The sequence below is a fragment of the Anoplophora glabripennis genome, unplaced genomic scaffold, assembly GCF_000390285.2.
Source record: "Anoplophora glabripennis isolate ALB-LARVAE unplaced genomic scaffold, Agla_2.0 scaffold38, whole genome shotgun sequence".
NCBI lineage: Eukaryota > Metazoa > Arthropoda > Insecta > Coleoptera > Cerambycidae > Anoplophora > Anoplophora glabripennis.
The window spans coordinates 1122755-1141548 of NW_019416373.1; the positions used below are offsets into that span (position 1 = coordinate 1122755).

Sequence of the window (18794 nt, forward strand, 5' to 3'; positions counted from 1 at the left end):
TTATACTCTAGAGTTTTTTTTTTATCAAAATTAGAATGCCCTCGGAGCAATTAAAATATTTTTAAAAAATATTAAAAAACTATTTTTCATCAATTATTGCTATTTTGCAACATCGATAATAAATTTAAACATTTTTAACTTGCATTATATTGTGCAAAATTCAATTCCAAAATGCATAGGTTCCAAGATATAAGTAAAAAACTCAGATAAAATAGGCATTTTTTAAAATTTTTTAAACATTTTTGCAATTTTGAAAATGTTCCGGATCTCGCCCAGATCTAGGGATCTACACTTTTATTACGTGAGTTGTACTGAAGGTATTCCAGCAAAAATTAGCTTGCCCCTCGTACATCGGAAAAGTGGGAAATTTCGACAGATCAGCCCTGGTCTAATACGCCGTATTGGATTCGCCATCTTTTATTCAGGAATTTCGGATTCCATCCTACGTCTGAGTGACTGACAATAAATACCCGAAGTGTTGCAGATCGTATTGTAGATTGGAAGCCTGCATTACCGTAGAAGGAGGCCGTTTTCAACAACTGTTGTGATTTTTGTTGTTTGCTTAGTGTTGAAATAGTTTTTTTTTTATCACATTGCACTTTCTTTCATGTTTTTCATCTCGAAAACAATTCGCCTTAGAGCTTTTGATGGTGTACCTTTCAAAATGCCAATTTTCCCAGAGTCGTAAAAATTACAGCCTAAGAACCTCATGCAATCCTAAAATCTCCGCCACTGTCATATGGATAAAAATTGAATTAGCGCTCAACAGCAACTAATATTAATGATAATTACAAAATTTGAGTTCTTTATCTCAAACGGTTCCTGAGACCTGAGATATCGGCAAAAAACTGAAAAAAACTTTTTTTTTTGACACCCTGTATCTCGAAAACGGTGCGTTTGCGAACCCACGTTTACTAAGACTTTTTTCTGCTGTGGTGCTGTTTCAATTTGCGCTATTAATGGTGAAACATCCTGTATACAGCTGAAACGCGTCATTAAAGAAATGTTTTGTTCGAAAGAAGGGTGAAAATCGCTATCAATTAAAAAAATGTCCCTTCTGTTCCCCACTGCCTACCTCCGAATAGAAGTGACTCGAGTGTATAAATCTCTCGTCGCCAACCTAGTGAAATGCCTCCCCCTATAGAATATCTCCCCGGACTTCCTTTATTAAGGGGCAGAAACACATTATTATATGCTTTATCTCTGACTGACACATAGTATCATTCTTTATAAGACGGATACTCCCAGATAATAAATGAAAGTTGATTGTTTCAGATCCTCCCAGAGTGGCAGTAATGATGGACTCCGGAGCGACGTCGCCCGTAAGGGAAGGCACAGACGTTACCCTGCGATGTGAAACCTCAGCACGTCCTCCTCCTCACAGCTATAGCTGGTATCAGGATGTAAGTATCGTGTTCTTGTTTTATCTTTTCCCATACCGAAGCCCCTCATCGGATAATAGACTTTTATTTGTTTTGTAACAAATGGATCGATCATCGGCGTTTCGTGCCGCAAATCGTGCCCCGCCATGAAAATTGAAACGCAAAATGCCGTTTTCACCAAAGACCTCAGAATGACTAGACAAGTAATTCCCTATGCATTGCAAAGGAATTGTTTTGATTTTCCACAACTTGAGACATCCTGCTATTAAACAAGGATGAAGATAGTTCTTTGTTTACTAGGGAACTCTTAACCAGTGGCGTGTGTGTTAAAAAGGGTGATACATTTTAATATTTGTCTAATTTATATATGTAGTTACCGATTTCACACCTAATTTGGTTTTAAAATAATGTTAATGACTTCTTTTTTAAATAAATAGAACCATGTTTGTTTTACTAAATAACGGCACTTACTGCCGAAAAAAAGTAATACTAGTTACAACAATCTTTATTTTCTCAGTAACAATATACATCAATATGTTAAATAAACTAATTAATAAAAGTTTTTACCAGTTCAAATAGGAATCACAAAGTTACAGTTACAGTTACATATAGTATGCCAGCTATACTATACTTGTATACAATAATATGCATATCAAGTAGGACAATTAAGTGATAAATGAAAGAGAAATAGTAAATGGGGTTATTACACATATTTTTAAGTTCTTTAATTCTCAAAACAGATTTATTGGATCTAATTTGTTATGGTGACAATTGCTGCAAAGTGATCCTGAATTATGTGCAAAAAATTGTTTATACAATTTTAATAGGGGTCCTGTATTTTGACTAAACGAACTTGGGAACTCAAGAACTGCTGTGTCCTTAAGATAAACTCGGCCACCAGGTCTTATTAAGAAATCACTTGATGTGAAGTGATCTGAACATACAACACTATCTTTAGGACTATTTTCCTTTCCTATGCAGCTCAAAATGCGAGAGAGCCAAACGTCTCAGCATTCAACATTCGAAGGAATCCTAAAATCAAATTACCTAGGTATATTTCCTTTTAAATAATGTTGCCTTTGCAATTCATGTTACTTTTTATTTAACCGTAACACACAATTCACGTTTTAAAAAAATATTTTATATTTTCAATATTATTGCACTGGAAATTTTCTATTTCAAATTTTGTTTTAAACTACCGTCTGTTATCTGTTACGCCCATGGTAAATCTACCTACCTGTGAAAAGAGCGATTGCCTCCACTTTTAAAGCGAAATCTACAGCATATAACACAATATTTTCCCATTGTCTATTCACAAAAACTATAAATTCTGCCAAAGAAACTAATAATCCACGGTAAACACAACGTTAAACTCAGTAAGCACGCAAAGAATTAATGGCGGCCGACAGTCGTAAACAATAATAAACATCAAGCATAGAGCAGGTACTGCGCGCGCACCTTACCACGTGTCTTTAGCCAATAGGAAGCTGAGTTCTCAAAATATTTACAGTAGAACAAAACAAACCAAGACAATGCACTGTCTATCCTTTCTGAGGTCGTTGGTTTTCACCGTTTCAATTTAGGCGGGGGTTTATTGCCATGCGTGTAGATGGCGTTGTTTTATGTTCATATACCAACCAAAATATTTGATAGGTATCATTTTTTCAGAAAGACCGTGTATTAAGCAATTCCTGCAAAGAACCAAAGAACTTATTTACCATTGAGCGAAATTATCGACTACATTTTCACTCAATATGGGCATTTTGGTCATGTTACTCTCATTTGTGATTATATTTAAACTAAAACTGAGTGCTTTCACTCAAATATACCCCTTAAATAAATTCTTCAAGTAAAATTTTAATTTTTGAGGTTGGAAGTAGCTATACATACATATAGAGTAAGTCAGAATTGAAATTTTTATTTTAAAATTCGTATTAGGACATTATTTGAGTTATAAACATATTTGTTTTATAAAAATGTTGTGTAAAATAACAAATAATGGTACTTCTCTCTTGAGTATTTTCGTGTTTTTTTAATTTATGAGCACCCTATATATCTAATCTAAGATGTTTGTATGACAGTCTCATTTTTTCGAGGCGCAGAACTTTTTATAAAAAGTAAAATTTTTCGATAGTCAGAAACAAAAGAGTGTTTCTCTTGTCAACTCCATCCGTGGACACACTGTATACAGGGGTTGCTGACCTCAAAATAGAGCGATTAAGCCAAATATGCCTTATCCGAATGTTACTCCTTTTCGATCTACAGGGTGTTAAATTTGAAAAAATATTTTCGATTTTTTTAAATATCTTGAGCATCTTTGAACGGATTGTCTTGAAAGTTTGCAATCACACCTAGAATGCGCTAGTTGTAGTGTTCCGTCGGAGTAAACATATTATGTCAAACTTTTTTGTCCTTCAAAAATCTGAATTTCCAATAAGAAATTATTAAACTACGTTCAATTCTGAATAAAAAAGATATACCTGTTAAAAATCGATAAACTTAACAATTTTCGAAATAAGAACGATTTACTATTTCTTTACAAAATTATTTGTTTGAACGTACGCCTTTAAATAAGATGACAAACGTGATACATTTTCTTCTATAAAATAGGTTTTTAATTTTAATTAATTAAGCTATTATTATATGCGTTCAACACATAAACATCCTTTGTGGATAAAAACCATTGCAGATATGAAAAAAGCTTAACTAAATTCCCACAGCTTTTATTATGTTTATGATTTGACGAAAAACGCTTTTTTTAGAAAAAGTAGACGTATTTTAAAATGCATTGAATAACTGTCTTTAAAGGGTCCGAATTTGATTAGCCGACACAGCTAAATGAAATGATTATGCACTAAATGACTGAAAAATTCTCAGCAATAAATTAAATGTTGGGACCACCCAAGTGTACTAATTAAAAGCACCATGTAAATTTCAAGGATTTTTTATTATTCGTATATACAAAAATTTATTACTTTACTTTGTACTACCTATATTATTATTCAATTTTTGTGGTTCGAAACATATATAGGTATCGAATTTTCGAAACCGAGACAGCTGCACTAACCAAATTTGGACAGGACATAGCTACTACAATGCGAAACATCGCCTTTATACTATAAAAAATAATATCACCGCCGTTCTTGGTGGTGAAAATTCAAAATATTTGGAATTATTAACATACATAGGAATAAATTTTCCAAACCGAGAGAGCTGCACTAACCAAATTTGGACAGGACATAGCTACTATAATGCGAAACATCGCTTACTGTCAAAAATGATGTCACCGCCGTATTTTTTTCATATGTGTATATGCATTTACTACTAGATATGTGGCTTATTAGTGAAACGAAATCTATGTCATTTCAAATATGTAAAATCCATTAAGTCTTGACTGTTGTTTTTGTTGAAAGAATTTATTCAATATATTACACTTCTGGTATACAACGGTGAAATATACAAAGAAAAGACTAAAAATGTTATTATAAACTGGACAATGTAACAAACTTTGTAAACAAAGTAGTGCTTCTACATTATTTCTTCTGTACAGTTATTTTTTCTTCTTTTAACAAGAGGCATTTGTAGGCGCGTTGGTTGACGCACGCGCACTAATTTCGCAGGTGCACACAAATTGGACAAACATTATCGACAATATCGAGAAGTCGTTATTAAGAAGGGTTTTAAACTGAAATGAAGGCAAAGTTCTCGTGCTAAATTTGAAAGTCTTAGGCTTCCTTTCTCAAAATAGGCGTAAGACATTAAAACAGAAAAATCGTTTCCCGAAAGTCATTTCGAAATTAAAAATGTTTTCTCACTTATATTTACTATCTAGGATCCTTTGGATGCAAAAGATACACAAGCCCATGAAATTCTATTTGAGAATAGCCGAGAATAATTCAGCCGTTGTGAAATGCAATTCAATAAATCAAATCACATTCAAAAACTTCCAAATACCTCGACAACTTAATCCACAGGCCTATGACCCAGGAAGTTAGGGGTCAATGGTGCAGGGGCCAAAGGTCAATTACCCTGGAAGCCAAAGTTCAATGTCCCCGGGTGTCAAAAGTTAGTGCCCCCAGGAGAAAAGGTCAATCACTTCGGGGGAAGGGTCAATGATCCCATGGAAATGATCAATTAGAGAGTTCCCACAGATAAGATTCCGGGAACAAAGAACTTGAAAGTCTGAGATCAATGTCCCCGTGGGTCAATGCTCCGTAACCCCGGAGGTCAGAGGTCAATCAATCCCGAAGTCAGAAGTCATTGATCTCTTGGGTCAGAAGCAAAGGTCAATGATCCGAGGTTAAAGGTCAATGATTTTTGGTGTTTAAAGGCTTTGACTTTGCTCTCCATGTTGTTGACCTTTAACGTTTGACAGTTTTCTACTTCGAATATTTGCAGGTATTTTGACGTTTCCGACGTATTTCCTGTTTTCGAGGTAATCACAGGTATCTCGAAGTAGAGAAAAAAAAAATTAAGAGTACACATATGTAAATATTTCAGAATTTTCTGATTGAAAGTGAATTGTTTTTAGATAGTTAGTCCCGATGCATTTCTAATATTATTTTGGTATGTACTACCTTTTTTCAAATATTTATTTTGCATATGAATAAATAAAATGTGCTTCAACTTGCATTTCTTTATTGTGTTTGAAAATTTTTTTTGAATAATAGGAATAAATTATCAGTGCACTAATATATTAATGCCCTAATGCTCTATTATATTACTGAAAAAAGGTTTTTATCCAAAAATTGCCTCTGAACAATAATTAATTTTATACAATGGGAAATGCTGTATTCAATTATAACATGTTTCAAACCAAATTCGAAATGGGTCTAGTTTTACAATTTTAAAGCAATGTTGATACATATAGTTCAAAGAATAGCAGAATTCCTGTCAACGTAAAAATTTAAGGGACAGCCCATGTTTTGAAGAGGTATCAGATATAAGGCGAGTTTTAAAAGATGCTACAAAATCGCAATAAGAATATATTCCAGTAACCATTAGCATATTCTGGCTATGCCGAGTTGTAATTTTTATAATTTTGAACCCAGAAGTAGTCGTTAGCAGTTCGGCTATCTGCGTTGTTGTTCTAAAGAGGATGAAAAATCGAGTTTGAAATTTAATTAGCATTGCTTAGTTAATTACTTTTGTGAAAAATGAATATTTTTCCCGTTATCTAGTAAACTTCCAAATAAATATAAAACTTGAACCTTTTCACAACAGATGCGGGTCATCTCTAATTAAAGCAGACAGTAAATCAGGCTCCAAAAAAAAATTAAAGGTATCTAATATTTCTTAATGCATGAATTTTTTAGCGGGAGTTTATTCTCAGATGGAAAAGTTAACTCTCACCTCAGTCCTGGATACAGATGGTAAACTATTTATGTAACGAAAAAGAAAAATAATTAAGAAAAGTTGCAGATCGTTTATGCAATTAAGTCTTGAAAGATTTCTTCAACTTAAGAAATGACTAAATAAGGAAAATCGTGAATTACTTTTGGTTTACTTTATTCCTCTATGAAATAAAACGATTTCTTCACGATCCCATATGAAGTGCGATTCGAAAATTAAATAAAAACTTCGAGGCATAATAAAATATCATTTGCGACATTTTTATTTACGCTTAACAATAATTTAATAAAAAATACGGTTTATAGTCACTATGCAACCGTGTTAGCAATACGCATTTTATATCCAGTGTTCACCTGTTCTTCTGTCATATTATAGTATACAATGTACTTATAATAGCCTCTAAAATTCTATTAAAAAATTAAGCGCATTTATTTCAAAGTGAAATATTAACAAAAATTATACTTTTTCACAAAATTCGAAGAGCCTTATCTCGAAAAGGTGTGTTTAAAATTAAAAAACATACTTCCTGTTATTAGCGCGTATTTTTAACTCTATTTTAAAAGCGTTCAACTAATTCAAAATGTTTTATAAAAAAATCTTGTTAAACACTTTTCTTCGATACCAAAAATCTAGATATTGCCGAAAAACATTGCATTGAAGTACACTAGCAGTATCTAGGAAACAGCCAGTAATAAATAGTTACCCAAAATAAAAATAAAGTAGTTACTATGAGTATATGCATTCGACGAACAAAAAAAATCGAACCCTGCGATTTTTTTGAAACTTAGATGTTAATCTACTTTGAATTTAATGAGAACCGTCCATTGTTGTTTTTCCAAAAAAAAATTTTGGAGCTCTATGACGACATTGTGAAAGTTTACATCGTGATAGCGTTATTCCGAAAATGAAAATGCATCAAGTGACCGTCATTTTCACTCAAATCATCCTATCGAAAATTTTTTTCAAAATATACAGAACTTCAACAGCTTTTAACTGTTTTTTTCAGAATTCAAATTGCTTTAAAACTTTCTGAGATAAATGAGAAAAACGGAAAAAAATATTTTTTTTCAAAATTGATTTTATCAAAACCCCCTCTTTTATTTTCACCAAATTTAGGTACTTTTTTCAAGTCCAAATAAGCTATCTTTTAACAAGAATATGCCAACTTGCTCCTTTCGGGATAATAAAATTTGGTGAATATAGACAGAGGTAAAAAAAAACTAAATACTATACGTTTTAATTGTCAGTGTTGCGGGAAACAACTACTCCGAGGGCTATAAGCCCCTACTGGCATTGAATTATACTCGCAACCCTGGAGCAACAGCTAGGATCGTTCGTCAGTTTAACCCTCCAGGCACAGACCGGTTTCGGACTTATTGGTCCTCATTAGTGTGTCATAGGTGAGACAACCGACGAACGATCCAGTTGTTTTGCATCGTATCATCACGACAAGGATATACATTGTACGGGGGAACGCAAATGGCTCCAGAAATAGTATACGGTTTCAGGAATTATCTATTTTTTGTGAATTTTAGTATATTTCTTGTCAATAGTTAAGGACTTAATTAAGAGTTTTGGCGTAGGTTACGTAGGTAATTATAAGATTTTAATTATGTTAAAAAAAGGAATCAATTTGTTTTAATAGAAATAATTTTTTAAAAATCTGAAATTAATAATTCAAATTCAGAATTGACGAAATTAAAGTTAACTGAAATTATTTTGAATCTAAAAAAGAAAACCGTGCTTCTTCTAAAGAACCGCCTAATGTAGGGAAAGAGATCTTTTGCAACATAATACAGGACAAATAGTACCTTAAATTTTTTTTACTCTTGAAATTTTTTTTCATTTTCCAAATTGGTAATTTTTTTAACTACACAGAGTTTGAGAATAACTGTCTTAAGATAGCTTATTTGGCCTTGAAAAACATATCCAAATATGGTGAAAATGAAAGATGGTATTTTTTAGAAAATCAATTTTGAAGAAACTGACTTTTTCCATCTTTTTCTTATTTAAATCATTTTGAATTTGAAAAAAAACAGGTAAAATCTGATAAAATTCTGCACATTTTGAAAAAAAAAGAACGTTTCGACTAGCTGATTTGGGTCAAAATGACGACCACTTGAAAAAAAAATATACATATTGGAAACCGTATATCCCAAACGAGGCAAGTTGGTATATTGCCGGTTGGCTAAAAAAAGTTCATTTGGCCTTGAAAAACATATTCAAATTTGGTGAAAATAACCACCCGAAAATTAAATTGAGTTATATACACCGTTATTTTCGTTATGACCAAACGGACCTATATCCATTGAAATTTTAAAGCTAAGTTGCTTAATATCCAAAATATAAGTGACAAAATTAATCTTTATCCAACGTTTGTTATGTTAATTTTATGCTATGTCATAAATTTGTTCTATGTGCGTTAAATCCACGGCGTTTCATATTTCGATATCAGTTCTGTTTTATATCCTACAGAATACATATTGGTCTATACAAGACAATTTTGTCATGTTGTTATTTTTTTTATATCCATTTTGTCCTATATCCTACCATGACGATAATAATAGTAATTTCCTGTGTTTTGGCGAACTTTTGTTCTATATCCACACATAACCTCAAATAATTACAGATGTTTACTTATGGTTTCTCTTTAAATAGTACTGTTTTTTGTATTAATTAATTAAAATGAAACAAAGTAATGCCCAGTGCCATCGAAGCCTAGTGATTGTCCAACAAAGGAGTAAGTTTTAATCGACATAATCTTTTTATAACGAATTTTAGCCCATATGCCTATTATGCTCGAAAATAATTATCTAGAGTCTAGATTATCAGACAGGATCGAAACATTTTAATTATAAAATATTCTTTTCACAAAAATGAAACGTATTATTTATCAAAAGGAAAAATTTCATGAATTATATTTTCAAGAAACGTTCGAGGAAGAAAATAAAGAAGTGTGTGTTCTAAAGAAGAAAGGCTCAAAGTCTCTCGACTTTCCTGAAATAGAAAAAATTAATCAGACGGTTGGAGTATCTGAAAAAAAAAACATGTTTCAAAGCCATGCTTCCTCAAATGCCTGATGAGGTAAAAGAATTTTATAATTTTCTTATACCTAAATAGAAACTGGAAACCTAAAAAAAGTTCAAAAAAAAGTTTCATTTTTAGTAGATATTTTTTAAGATTTTTACCAAAGAATGTACCAGTTTTTTTTAAAATATTTTTTTACAAATGCTATTATTTTATTTTTCAAAGGTGTTGCCAAAAATGTTTTCGTTTTGTGTTAAATATATTTTTTATTTTAATACGTACCTGTTTCTTTTCTGCTCCATAACCATTATAGACCAAGCAAATTAAATTTTTACTCGAAAAAAGTCCTATCCGCGAGTTTATTGTAAAATTAAACTTTTATTAGCTAACTTTTCTATTTAAACAAATAAGTGAGGAAAACAGTTTTTTCACTTTGCAGGGAAAACCATCAATTTTAGCGAAAAGTGACTCACAGACAACTTGTAGGGAGTAAAATTACACAGGCCAACAAGGAAAAAATTCCAGAGATCAGACACTGCGTTTCCGAAGGCATTCGGCGCGCTGAATCCGAATCTGGCCTCAGAATTGATCCATCACCCTAGGTTTCCGAGATATTCTAACCTAAAAGTGCAAAAACACGTATTTTTGCTATTTTCAAGGTTATGTAACTTGGCGAAAAGTTCATAACTTTTGGAGCCTCCGTTATAAACAATTTGAATTGTGCGAAAACTATTGCACCTACAGCGCCCACTTTTGGCACACTCTTGAAGTATGACAAAACCCTCAACTTGTCATAGGTTTTATAAAATTTTAACAATAAACGCTTGATAGTTACAAACAAATTAAAAAATGGGCACTTTTCTTGTTTCTTTGCAATAACTTTTTTGTTTATTAACCGATTTTAATTTAACAAGTATCATTTTGTAAATAATTTTACTCCCTACAAGCTGTCTGTGAGTCACTTTTCGCTAAAATTGATGGTTTTCCCTGCAAAGTGACAAAACTGTTTTCCTCACTTATTTGTTTAAATAGAAAAGTTGGCTAATAAAAGTTTTTGACTCACGAGATGGGAGATGTCTTGTATTATATTCCTTTAGACAATTTTACAATAATATCGCGGATAAGACTTTTTTCGAGTTTCTCTTTTATTTTCGCTAATTTTCCTGGTGTATTAATAAGAAATGAGATTGTATTCTATATCCAACAACTTTGTTCTAGATCCAACAATAAATAAAAACCTAGGAATTCTCAATCTATATCCTTTTATTAAAATGATTTATGTTATTTTTCTTTATAGCATTTCAACAAGACACAAACAAATGTATAAAATAAGAAATATTTAATAGATTTGTATCTACAGAAATATTAAAACAGTTGAACTTTATTACCATAATTAAGAAACAATGAAAAAACCTTTAATCAGTCCTGGGGTAAATTTATGAAAAGTGGATATTGAATTTTGAAAAAAAAAAATTTCCGTTTTTTCTTTCAGAGAAGTTTTAAAGCAATTTGAATTCTGAAAAAAAAAACACGTAAAATCTGATCAAATTCCGCACATTTTGAAAAAAAAATATTTTGATGGGATAATTTGACTCAAAATGATGGCACCTTGAAAAAAATATGCATTTTCATATAAGGGTCTCATAAAATTCAAAGTAGATTAGGATCCCAAAGTTTCAAAAAAATCGAAGAGGTAGATTTATTTTGCTCGTTGAGCCATATGGAAACTACCACATGTATGTAGCCCATAAAGTAGTTGTTTCCCGCAACACCAGCAGTTAGAAGTCTTGTATGTGTGGTTGGATATCTTTTGCATACCTAGACTTCTGGTATCGAATTATATTAATTCATTCGGTAAGATTTTTTAGGAAAGTTCTAGAATTTGTTTGAATTATTACCTTTAAAATAGAGTGTTATGGTATTTATCTTCTGTTTCAACTGAAATTTGAGTTCATAGGGACGAATAAGAATTGAGAACCGTAACTTTTACACTACAGCATAAAAGTACCCACGACGATCGGCCCCTAGAACAGATATTTTAGAATATAACGACGAGAAATCCCGACAAGGCAACGACCCCCGGAAAATTTCGAATATAAACAGGCCCCTAATTGATTGTTTGAGCGGAACAAAATGTGCAATTGTTATTCAGATCACTGTGTTTTTAAAGTCCGAAGCGGAAATATTCTAATATATGCACGGGCTATGCAAAAAGCCCCGTTGAAGTCTGAGCGTTCCAATATAAATAAAAATCGAACAGAATATGGAAATTAAGTACGCCGCATACCGACTCCCATTTATATTTTGTTTTAATATTTTCGTTGTACTTGTGTTCCCTCTCATAAATATGTATCTACTGAATTGGCTACTTAAATTGCAGTCCTGTTTTATGGGAGTTTTATAGTCTTAACAAGATTACAAATGGGCGCCTTCCTTTGTACATTTAATGCCGCCGTTGGTTTTAAAATGAATTTATACAATATTAATAGGCCGATATGCCGAGAATTTGCGAATGCCCATAAATGCGTTTTTTGTTTTGGTTTTTTTTCTGTCACCCGCCTCTGTGCAGCATGTGGTCCTCAATAAAACAGTAATTCTGCTAATATACGGCGTATATTATTGGATATTTTTTATGTTAAGGATCCTTTTACTCGCGATTCATGTTACAAGGAGAATCGTTAACTCCTTAATGAACAACAAATTGCTCTTAACCGAGTAATGTTCGACTAATGGCTTCAATAATGACTACACTGTGAAAAACTGGCACCTGTTCCATATAAGAAAGTACGCATAACTAGACATCGGAAACTTGGTGGCAACGGTTAAATAAATAAACAGTAGTAATTTATATTATGCTAGCAAACGCGATGTAGTAGCAGAACTAGGCTAAATCTCTGGTCGAGCCATGTGCCGCTCTATGCTCACGATACACAATGCTACTGGCTGCCATAAAAACACGTGCCTTACGCTCGACCAAGCAAAGCGTCAAACTCAATCACACAAGCACAAACGACAATGAAATACAGGGTGTGGCGTGTATAATCTATAAAAGTTAAATTACAGCTCCCTAACGATATTTGTAATAGAAAAGTCTTATACGAAAGAGTTCTGTTTTTGCGTTTTTTTTTTTTTCGTAAATTAAAGTTCAATTATGGATCAAAATATTTTCTCTGGAACGGCCCTGTCCGTGTGCTGTACGATGAGTTACGTGCTGTAGACCAGGCATGGCATCGACGCGCCCAATTTTGGCGAATATTTTCCCAAATTTCCAGTATTCCTCTAATTGTGTCAGCAGTTTCAAGTATACTGTTTCGCAATTCTTCCACCGTAGCAATTGGAGTATTGTAAACCAATGACTTCAAGTGACTCCGAAGATAAAAGTCCATTGGAGTTAGATCGGGTGATCGAGGTGGCCACGGCAGAGGACCAAAGCGTACAATGCATCGCTGAGGAAACATTTCATACAAAAGTGTCGTTACTCCTCGAATACTGTGTGAAGGAGCCACATCTTGAAGATAAAACAAGCGTGCCCGAACTTGTAATGCCACATGGTCCAATAATTCAGACAACCGGTTCTCCAAAAAGTCAGCATATGTTGGTCCATTTAGTCGTCCTCCAAAGAAATAGGGACCCACAAATACATCGCCTATTATGCCAGCCCAAACATTTACCGCAAACCGATGTTGAAAATGAGTTTCCCTAATCGCGTGAGGATTTTCATCGGCCCATATGTGCATATTATGGAAATTCACTTCATCACGGGTAAATGTCGCCTCATCTGCTACACAAACATAAGCAAGAAAGTCTACTTGATTGGCACATTGCCGTAAAAACCATCTGCAAAAACGCATTCGTCGATCACTATCCGGGGGTAAAATCTGTTGAACTGGTTTCAGATGATAGGGGTGCAACAGCTAGCGCCTTAAGATGCGATGTACGGTGCCAGATGAGGTTCCTACTTGCTGTGCGAGTCGTTGAGTACTAATTGTGGGGTCTTCATCAAGATTTTCTAACACTGCATCTTCAACACTAAGGTTCACTTGCTGACCACGCCCTTCTCCTCGAGGAATAACACTTCCCGTATCTCGCAGCCGCTGAAAGCACTGTAGGATTGTATTTGCACATGGGGGTGACGTTGTGGCCATTGTACCCGGTACAACCTAGTCGCCGCGAGCGCATCTTTCGGCTGCACCATACACTAACACCATATCGACTCGTTCGGAAATAGTAAATGCATTGTTTCCTCGGTTCATTGTAAAACTAGTTTGTGCACAAAATAAAAAATTGAGCAAAGTAAATAATAAGAATCTCGTTTTTAATGTAATCGGCACGCTATTGTTATTTTTTACTTCTTTATAAAAATTACACTGTCATCGTGGAATTACAAAATAAAAACTTTTGTCTGGAATCTTTCACTTTTTAACACTGATGGGTCGATGGACGATGCTTAATATTTAATAATTAAGTGAATAATGAATTCAATACAAATACAAAATCAGTTGACTGCACAAATTTTTTGACAATGTAACCTAACCTTCTTTTAGTACTACTAGTATTAGTTTAAACCTACTTAAATTATAAGGTTGTATCTCGGGTCTCATAAAAACATTTCCAAAGTTTTTAATAAATAACACAGGGTTGGCCTTCATTTTCGTTGAATAAATGAACTTTAATTTACAAAAAAAAAACGGGAAGATAGAACTTTTTCGTATAAGACTTTTATATTACAAATATCATCAGGAAGCTGTAGTTTAATTTTTATAGATTATACACGCCACACCCTGTATAAGGCCAACGTCCCTCAGCAGATACGTATCGAATAAATTGATCGATGCGAATCTTCATATTGGAGACAGACATGTATAAATGTGAAAATATACATCTCAGATACATTAAGAAACCTAGTAACTTTTTTAACAAAGAAATGTCCTCACCAGAAAATCGTCGATCGATGATTCCATAGGAAATCTGTCCACCTTTTTACTAAATACGGATTTTTTAGCCCTATATTGCTATTTCTGAAATTTCCCCTTCAGAATCGCTCGAATCCATCTTTTTTTCAAAAGTGAACACAAGACACAATAATAGATACAAATAATACGACGACGACGAAGGGCGTATTGTTTGTATCATCTTAGCAATAAAAAATTTTTATCAAATAAAAAATTGCAAACCATATTAAAAGGCTATAGTGGCGTAAAGTTTTTGAAAGGCCATTTCTAAAAATCGAACAAATATTTGAAAAAAAAATTCATGGTTGCAATTAAAGTATCGTACATAATATTTGTGGTGTCTGGGCCACGCTATTGTGCGATATACTATTATTTTTTGACGTTTGATCTTAAAATATATTGTCCCAACTGTCACATAATTTCACTTTAAAACATCACTTTGTGATCTACAATCTGTAAATTATATCCGAATTATATGCATAATTTTGAAAGGTTATTTAAAAATAATGAAACCATTACTTATGGGACACCCTGTATAGTTTTGAAAGCACTTTATCAATACCGGATGCCTTGCTGATATCACAAAATATACCAAATAAGGAACTTATTGAAATAAGTTGAATTATTTCGTGATAGAAAGAAAGTAAAGCTGTACTTGTCAATACTTTAAAACTTATTATTTTCGCAAACTGATGACAAACTTTATTTTTTCGGGGAAAATTTATTTTATTTTAACGAAAATCAATTTCGTTTCACCACGGAAGCTTGGAGACAATCTGCCACAAAACTGATAAACGTCCGACATTATTTTTTTAATATCTGCAACACTTTCTTTAATTTCCTTCTAGCTTCGACGCAAAAGGAACGGTAATCCTTAATTTGAGGAGCATTAAAAACTGAGCCCGGTTCTGTGATGAAAAGCGCAGTTTATCCGAGCTCGATCAAATTCACATCTCCAATGTCGATCCCACAAAGCAGAACTGGTAACCGTTAAATGGGTCTTTTTGCGAAAAAAGGATGCGACTTCGAGTGCAATTTACTTTCGTGGATACCAACTAATTGCATTTATAACGCGCTCGGCAGTTGTGAACTACTCATAATATTTAAAAGTGTTCAAATATGACACGGATGATCTTGCAGTAATAGACAAATAATATTTCTTAATCACTTCGTTTCGTTTTTTACAAAACAATGCTTTTCATAAATAAATTTTGTTTCATCTGCAAAGAAATTACCGTTCTTCATAATTTTCCTCATTATTTTTTAATAATAACTCCTCAACATTTTCACGTGCGTTTAAAAATGTTATGTCAAGCTCTCTTTTTTCTAATAAACTTTTATTAGAGAATTTTTTCCCGTATTACTTCCCGTTTAAAAGTTATAAGCAATATCGTCCTAAAAAGTCTCAAAAGAAATATGTACCACATAAAAATCACATTAGCTGTGGAAGGATCAAGTAGTCGTTGGAAAATACTTGAATGTTCGTTGTTTACAGTGCATAAATGTCATTAAGGATAAATAAAAAGATTAAACTAGATAATTCTTTAATACAGTTAAAACAAAAGGTGATGATAACAATAACAAAACTTAGAAAATGAGGCAAACGCTTTCATACTAAGTACATATACAGGGTGTTAATGAATAGGTGTTACAAACGGATATGGTATGTAAAAAATCCAAAAATAGGTGCAGTTTACTTAATAAAGATATGTCCTAAAGCGGCTCATTTTCGAGATACAGGGCGTTGAAATTTAAAAATATTAAACTATTTTTTCCTGTAGCTCCGGTATTAGTTAATATTTCTTTATCAAACTCAACAGACAGATTTACTAGCTTAAAGGATGCATAAATATGGCAGAAACCATTTATTGGCTTCTTCTAGTGGCGTGCGATAGGTGTCGTTTCACCTTTTATCCCCCCTAAATTGTGCGGCACTGTACAAATATTAGTTTTTCGTATGTTTTTGAATTTGCTAGTATTTTTTACGTAAATAATGTATACTTGTTAGACTTCCATAAAATGAGTATTATCAAGTTATTAACATTTACATTACTGAGGTCACCTTATGCTCCAAAAACTATGTTTTTCTATGCTATGCTAGTTTTCGAGATACAAAAAGTTAAAGTTGTTTAAAAGGTATTTTTATTTTGCACAAAAAAATTACAGTAAATGCTCAAAATTACGGCCACCAGTAGCGATACAAGCGTTAATTCTTCGAAGCATATTTGTGTACATTCGGTCAAAAGTGCCAGGCGTCGTTTCGATCTCCTGCGCTGCAGCTAGAATGCGTGCTACCAAATCTTCTTCTGACTCAACAGGAGTTTCATAAACTAGACTCTTCATATGGCCCCACAAATAAAAGTCAAGCGGGGTCATGTCTGGGGAACGTGGTGGCCACGCCATAGGTCCTCCACGGCCAATCCATCTTACACCGAATTGTTGATTAAGGTGATCTCGGACAACAAGCGAAAAGTGCGCTGGCGCACCATCATGCTGCAGCCACATTTCCTGTCGAATGTTCAATGGCACATTTTCTAATAATTCTGGAAGTACTTGTTGTAGGAACGTTAAATAAATAGGACCTGTAAGACGATTTGGAAGAAGGTGCGGACCAATTAAGCGCCCGTCAATTATACCAGCCCAGACATTGACGCCAAACTTCTGCTGAAATCTAGTGGAGCGAATGGTGTGAGGGTTTTCTTCAGCCCAGACATGGTTGTTGCGAGAATTAAAGATCCCTTCTCGTGTGAAGGATGCTTCGTCTGTAAAAAGCACAAACCGCGGAAAATTTGCTTGCAACTGACACTGTTGAAGAAACCAATGGCAAAAGTTTAGTCGTGGCTGAAAGTCGGCGGGAGTTAAAGCTTGAACCTTTTGTATATGATAAGCGTGAAGCTGTTGCTCGCGTAAAACTTGCCAAACGCTTACATGGTTTACATGCATATTCTGAGCAATACTTCGACTGCTGGTGGATTGGTTTTCTTCTATCCTATTAAGAACTTCTTCTTCGAACCTTATCGTTCTGCGGTTTCTCCTTACCCCGCAGTTAACCCTATTTGTTGTAAAAGTTCCTGTTTCCTGCAACCTGCGAAACACTCTTCCAAATATCTTATGTGAAGGGGTTGGACGATTTGGAAATCGGATTGAGTATAACCGACGGGCAGCCCTGCCATTACAACGCGCTTGACCGTACATTAATATCATGTTTGCATAATCAGCAGAAGTATATTCATTCATGATGTATGAATGTTTTAAACGAATGGATAAAGATATCTATCTAATAATTAAAACTTACAAACTAAACTTTACACTAAAATAACAATAATAATTAAAAACTGCCTCGTTTCACAATCGAAAATAATTTGACATTAAAATACAAGTAATGTCAACGGCAAATGTTTTTTTTCCAACATTTTAAACTTGCTTGAGGAATACGGAAACCTTGAATGTTTTGTATCTCAAAAAGAAAAAGCGACACATGTATGCATTTACTAAACAATTTCGTGAAAAATTTACTCAACATGTCACTTTTTAAAAATTTTTGGTTTTTGGAGCATAAGGTGACCTCAGTAATGTAAATGTTAATAACTTGATAATTACTCATTTTATGGAAGTCTAACAAGTATACATTATTTACGTAAAAAATACTAGCAAATTCAAAAACATACGAAAAACTAATATTTGTACAGTGCCGCACAATTTAGGGGGGATAAAAGGTGAAACGACACCTATCGCACGCCACTAGAAGAAGCCAATAAATGGTTTCTGCCATATTTATGCATCCTTTAAGCTAGTAAATCTGTCTGTTGACTTTGATAAAGAAATATTAACTAATACCGGAGCTACAGGAAAAAATAGTTTATTATTTTTAAATTTCAACGCCCTGTAGCACGAAAACGAGCCGCTTTAGGACATATGTTTATTAAGTAAACTGCACTTATTTTTGGACTTTTTACATAGCATATCCGTTTGTAACACCTATTCATTAACACCCTGTATATTACAATCTATTCTCTATATGATCTACTCTCATTTCAAGACACATATCCAATCTTCGCCTGACTTCTTTGTGGCCTGTGTT

General features: G+C 33.4%; 1 protein-coding gene across 1 annotated transcript in view; it reads left to right on the top strand.

Moving 5' to 3' along the window:
* LOC108905727 (hemicentin-1) overlaps positions 1-18794 on the top strand; it is a 279653-nt gene that overhangs the window by 108584 nt on the left and 152275 nt on the right. Inside the window, exon 8 of the mRNA XM_018708731.2 lies at positions 1276-1403. Coding sequence (XP_018564247.2) covers positions 1276-1403 — 128 coding nt within the window. The remainder of the gene's footprint in view (positions 1-1275; positions 1404-18794) is intronic.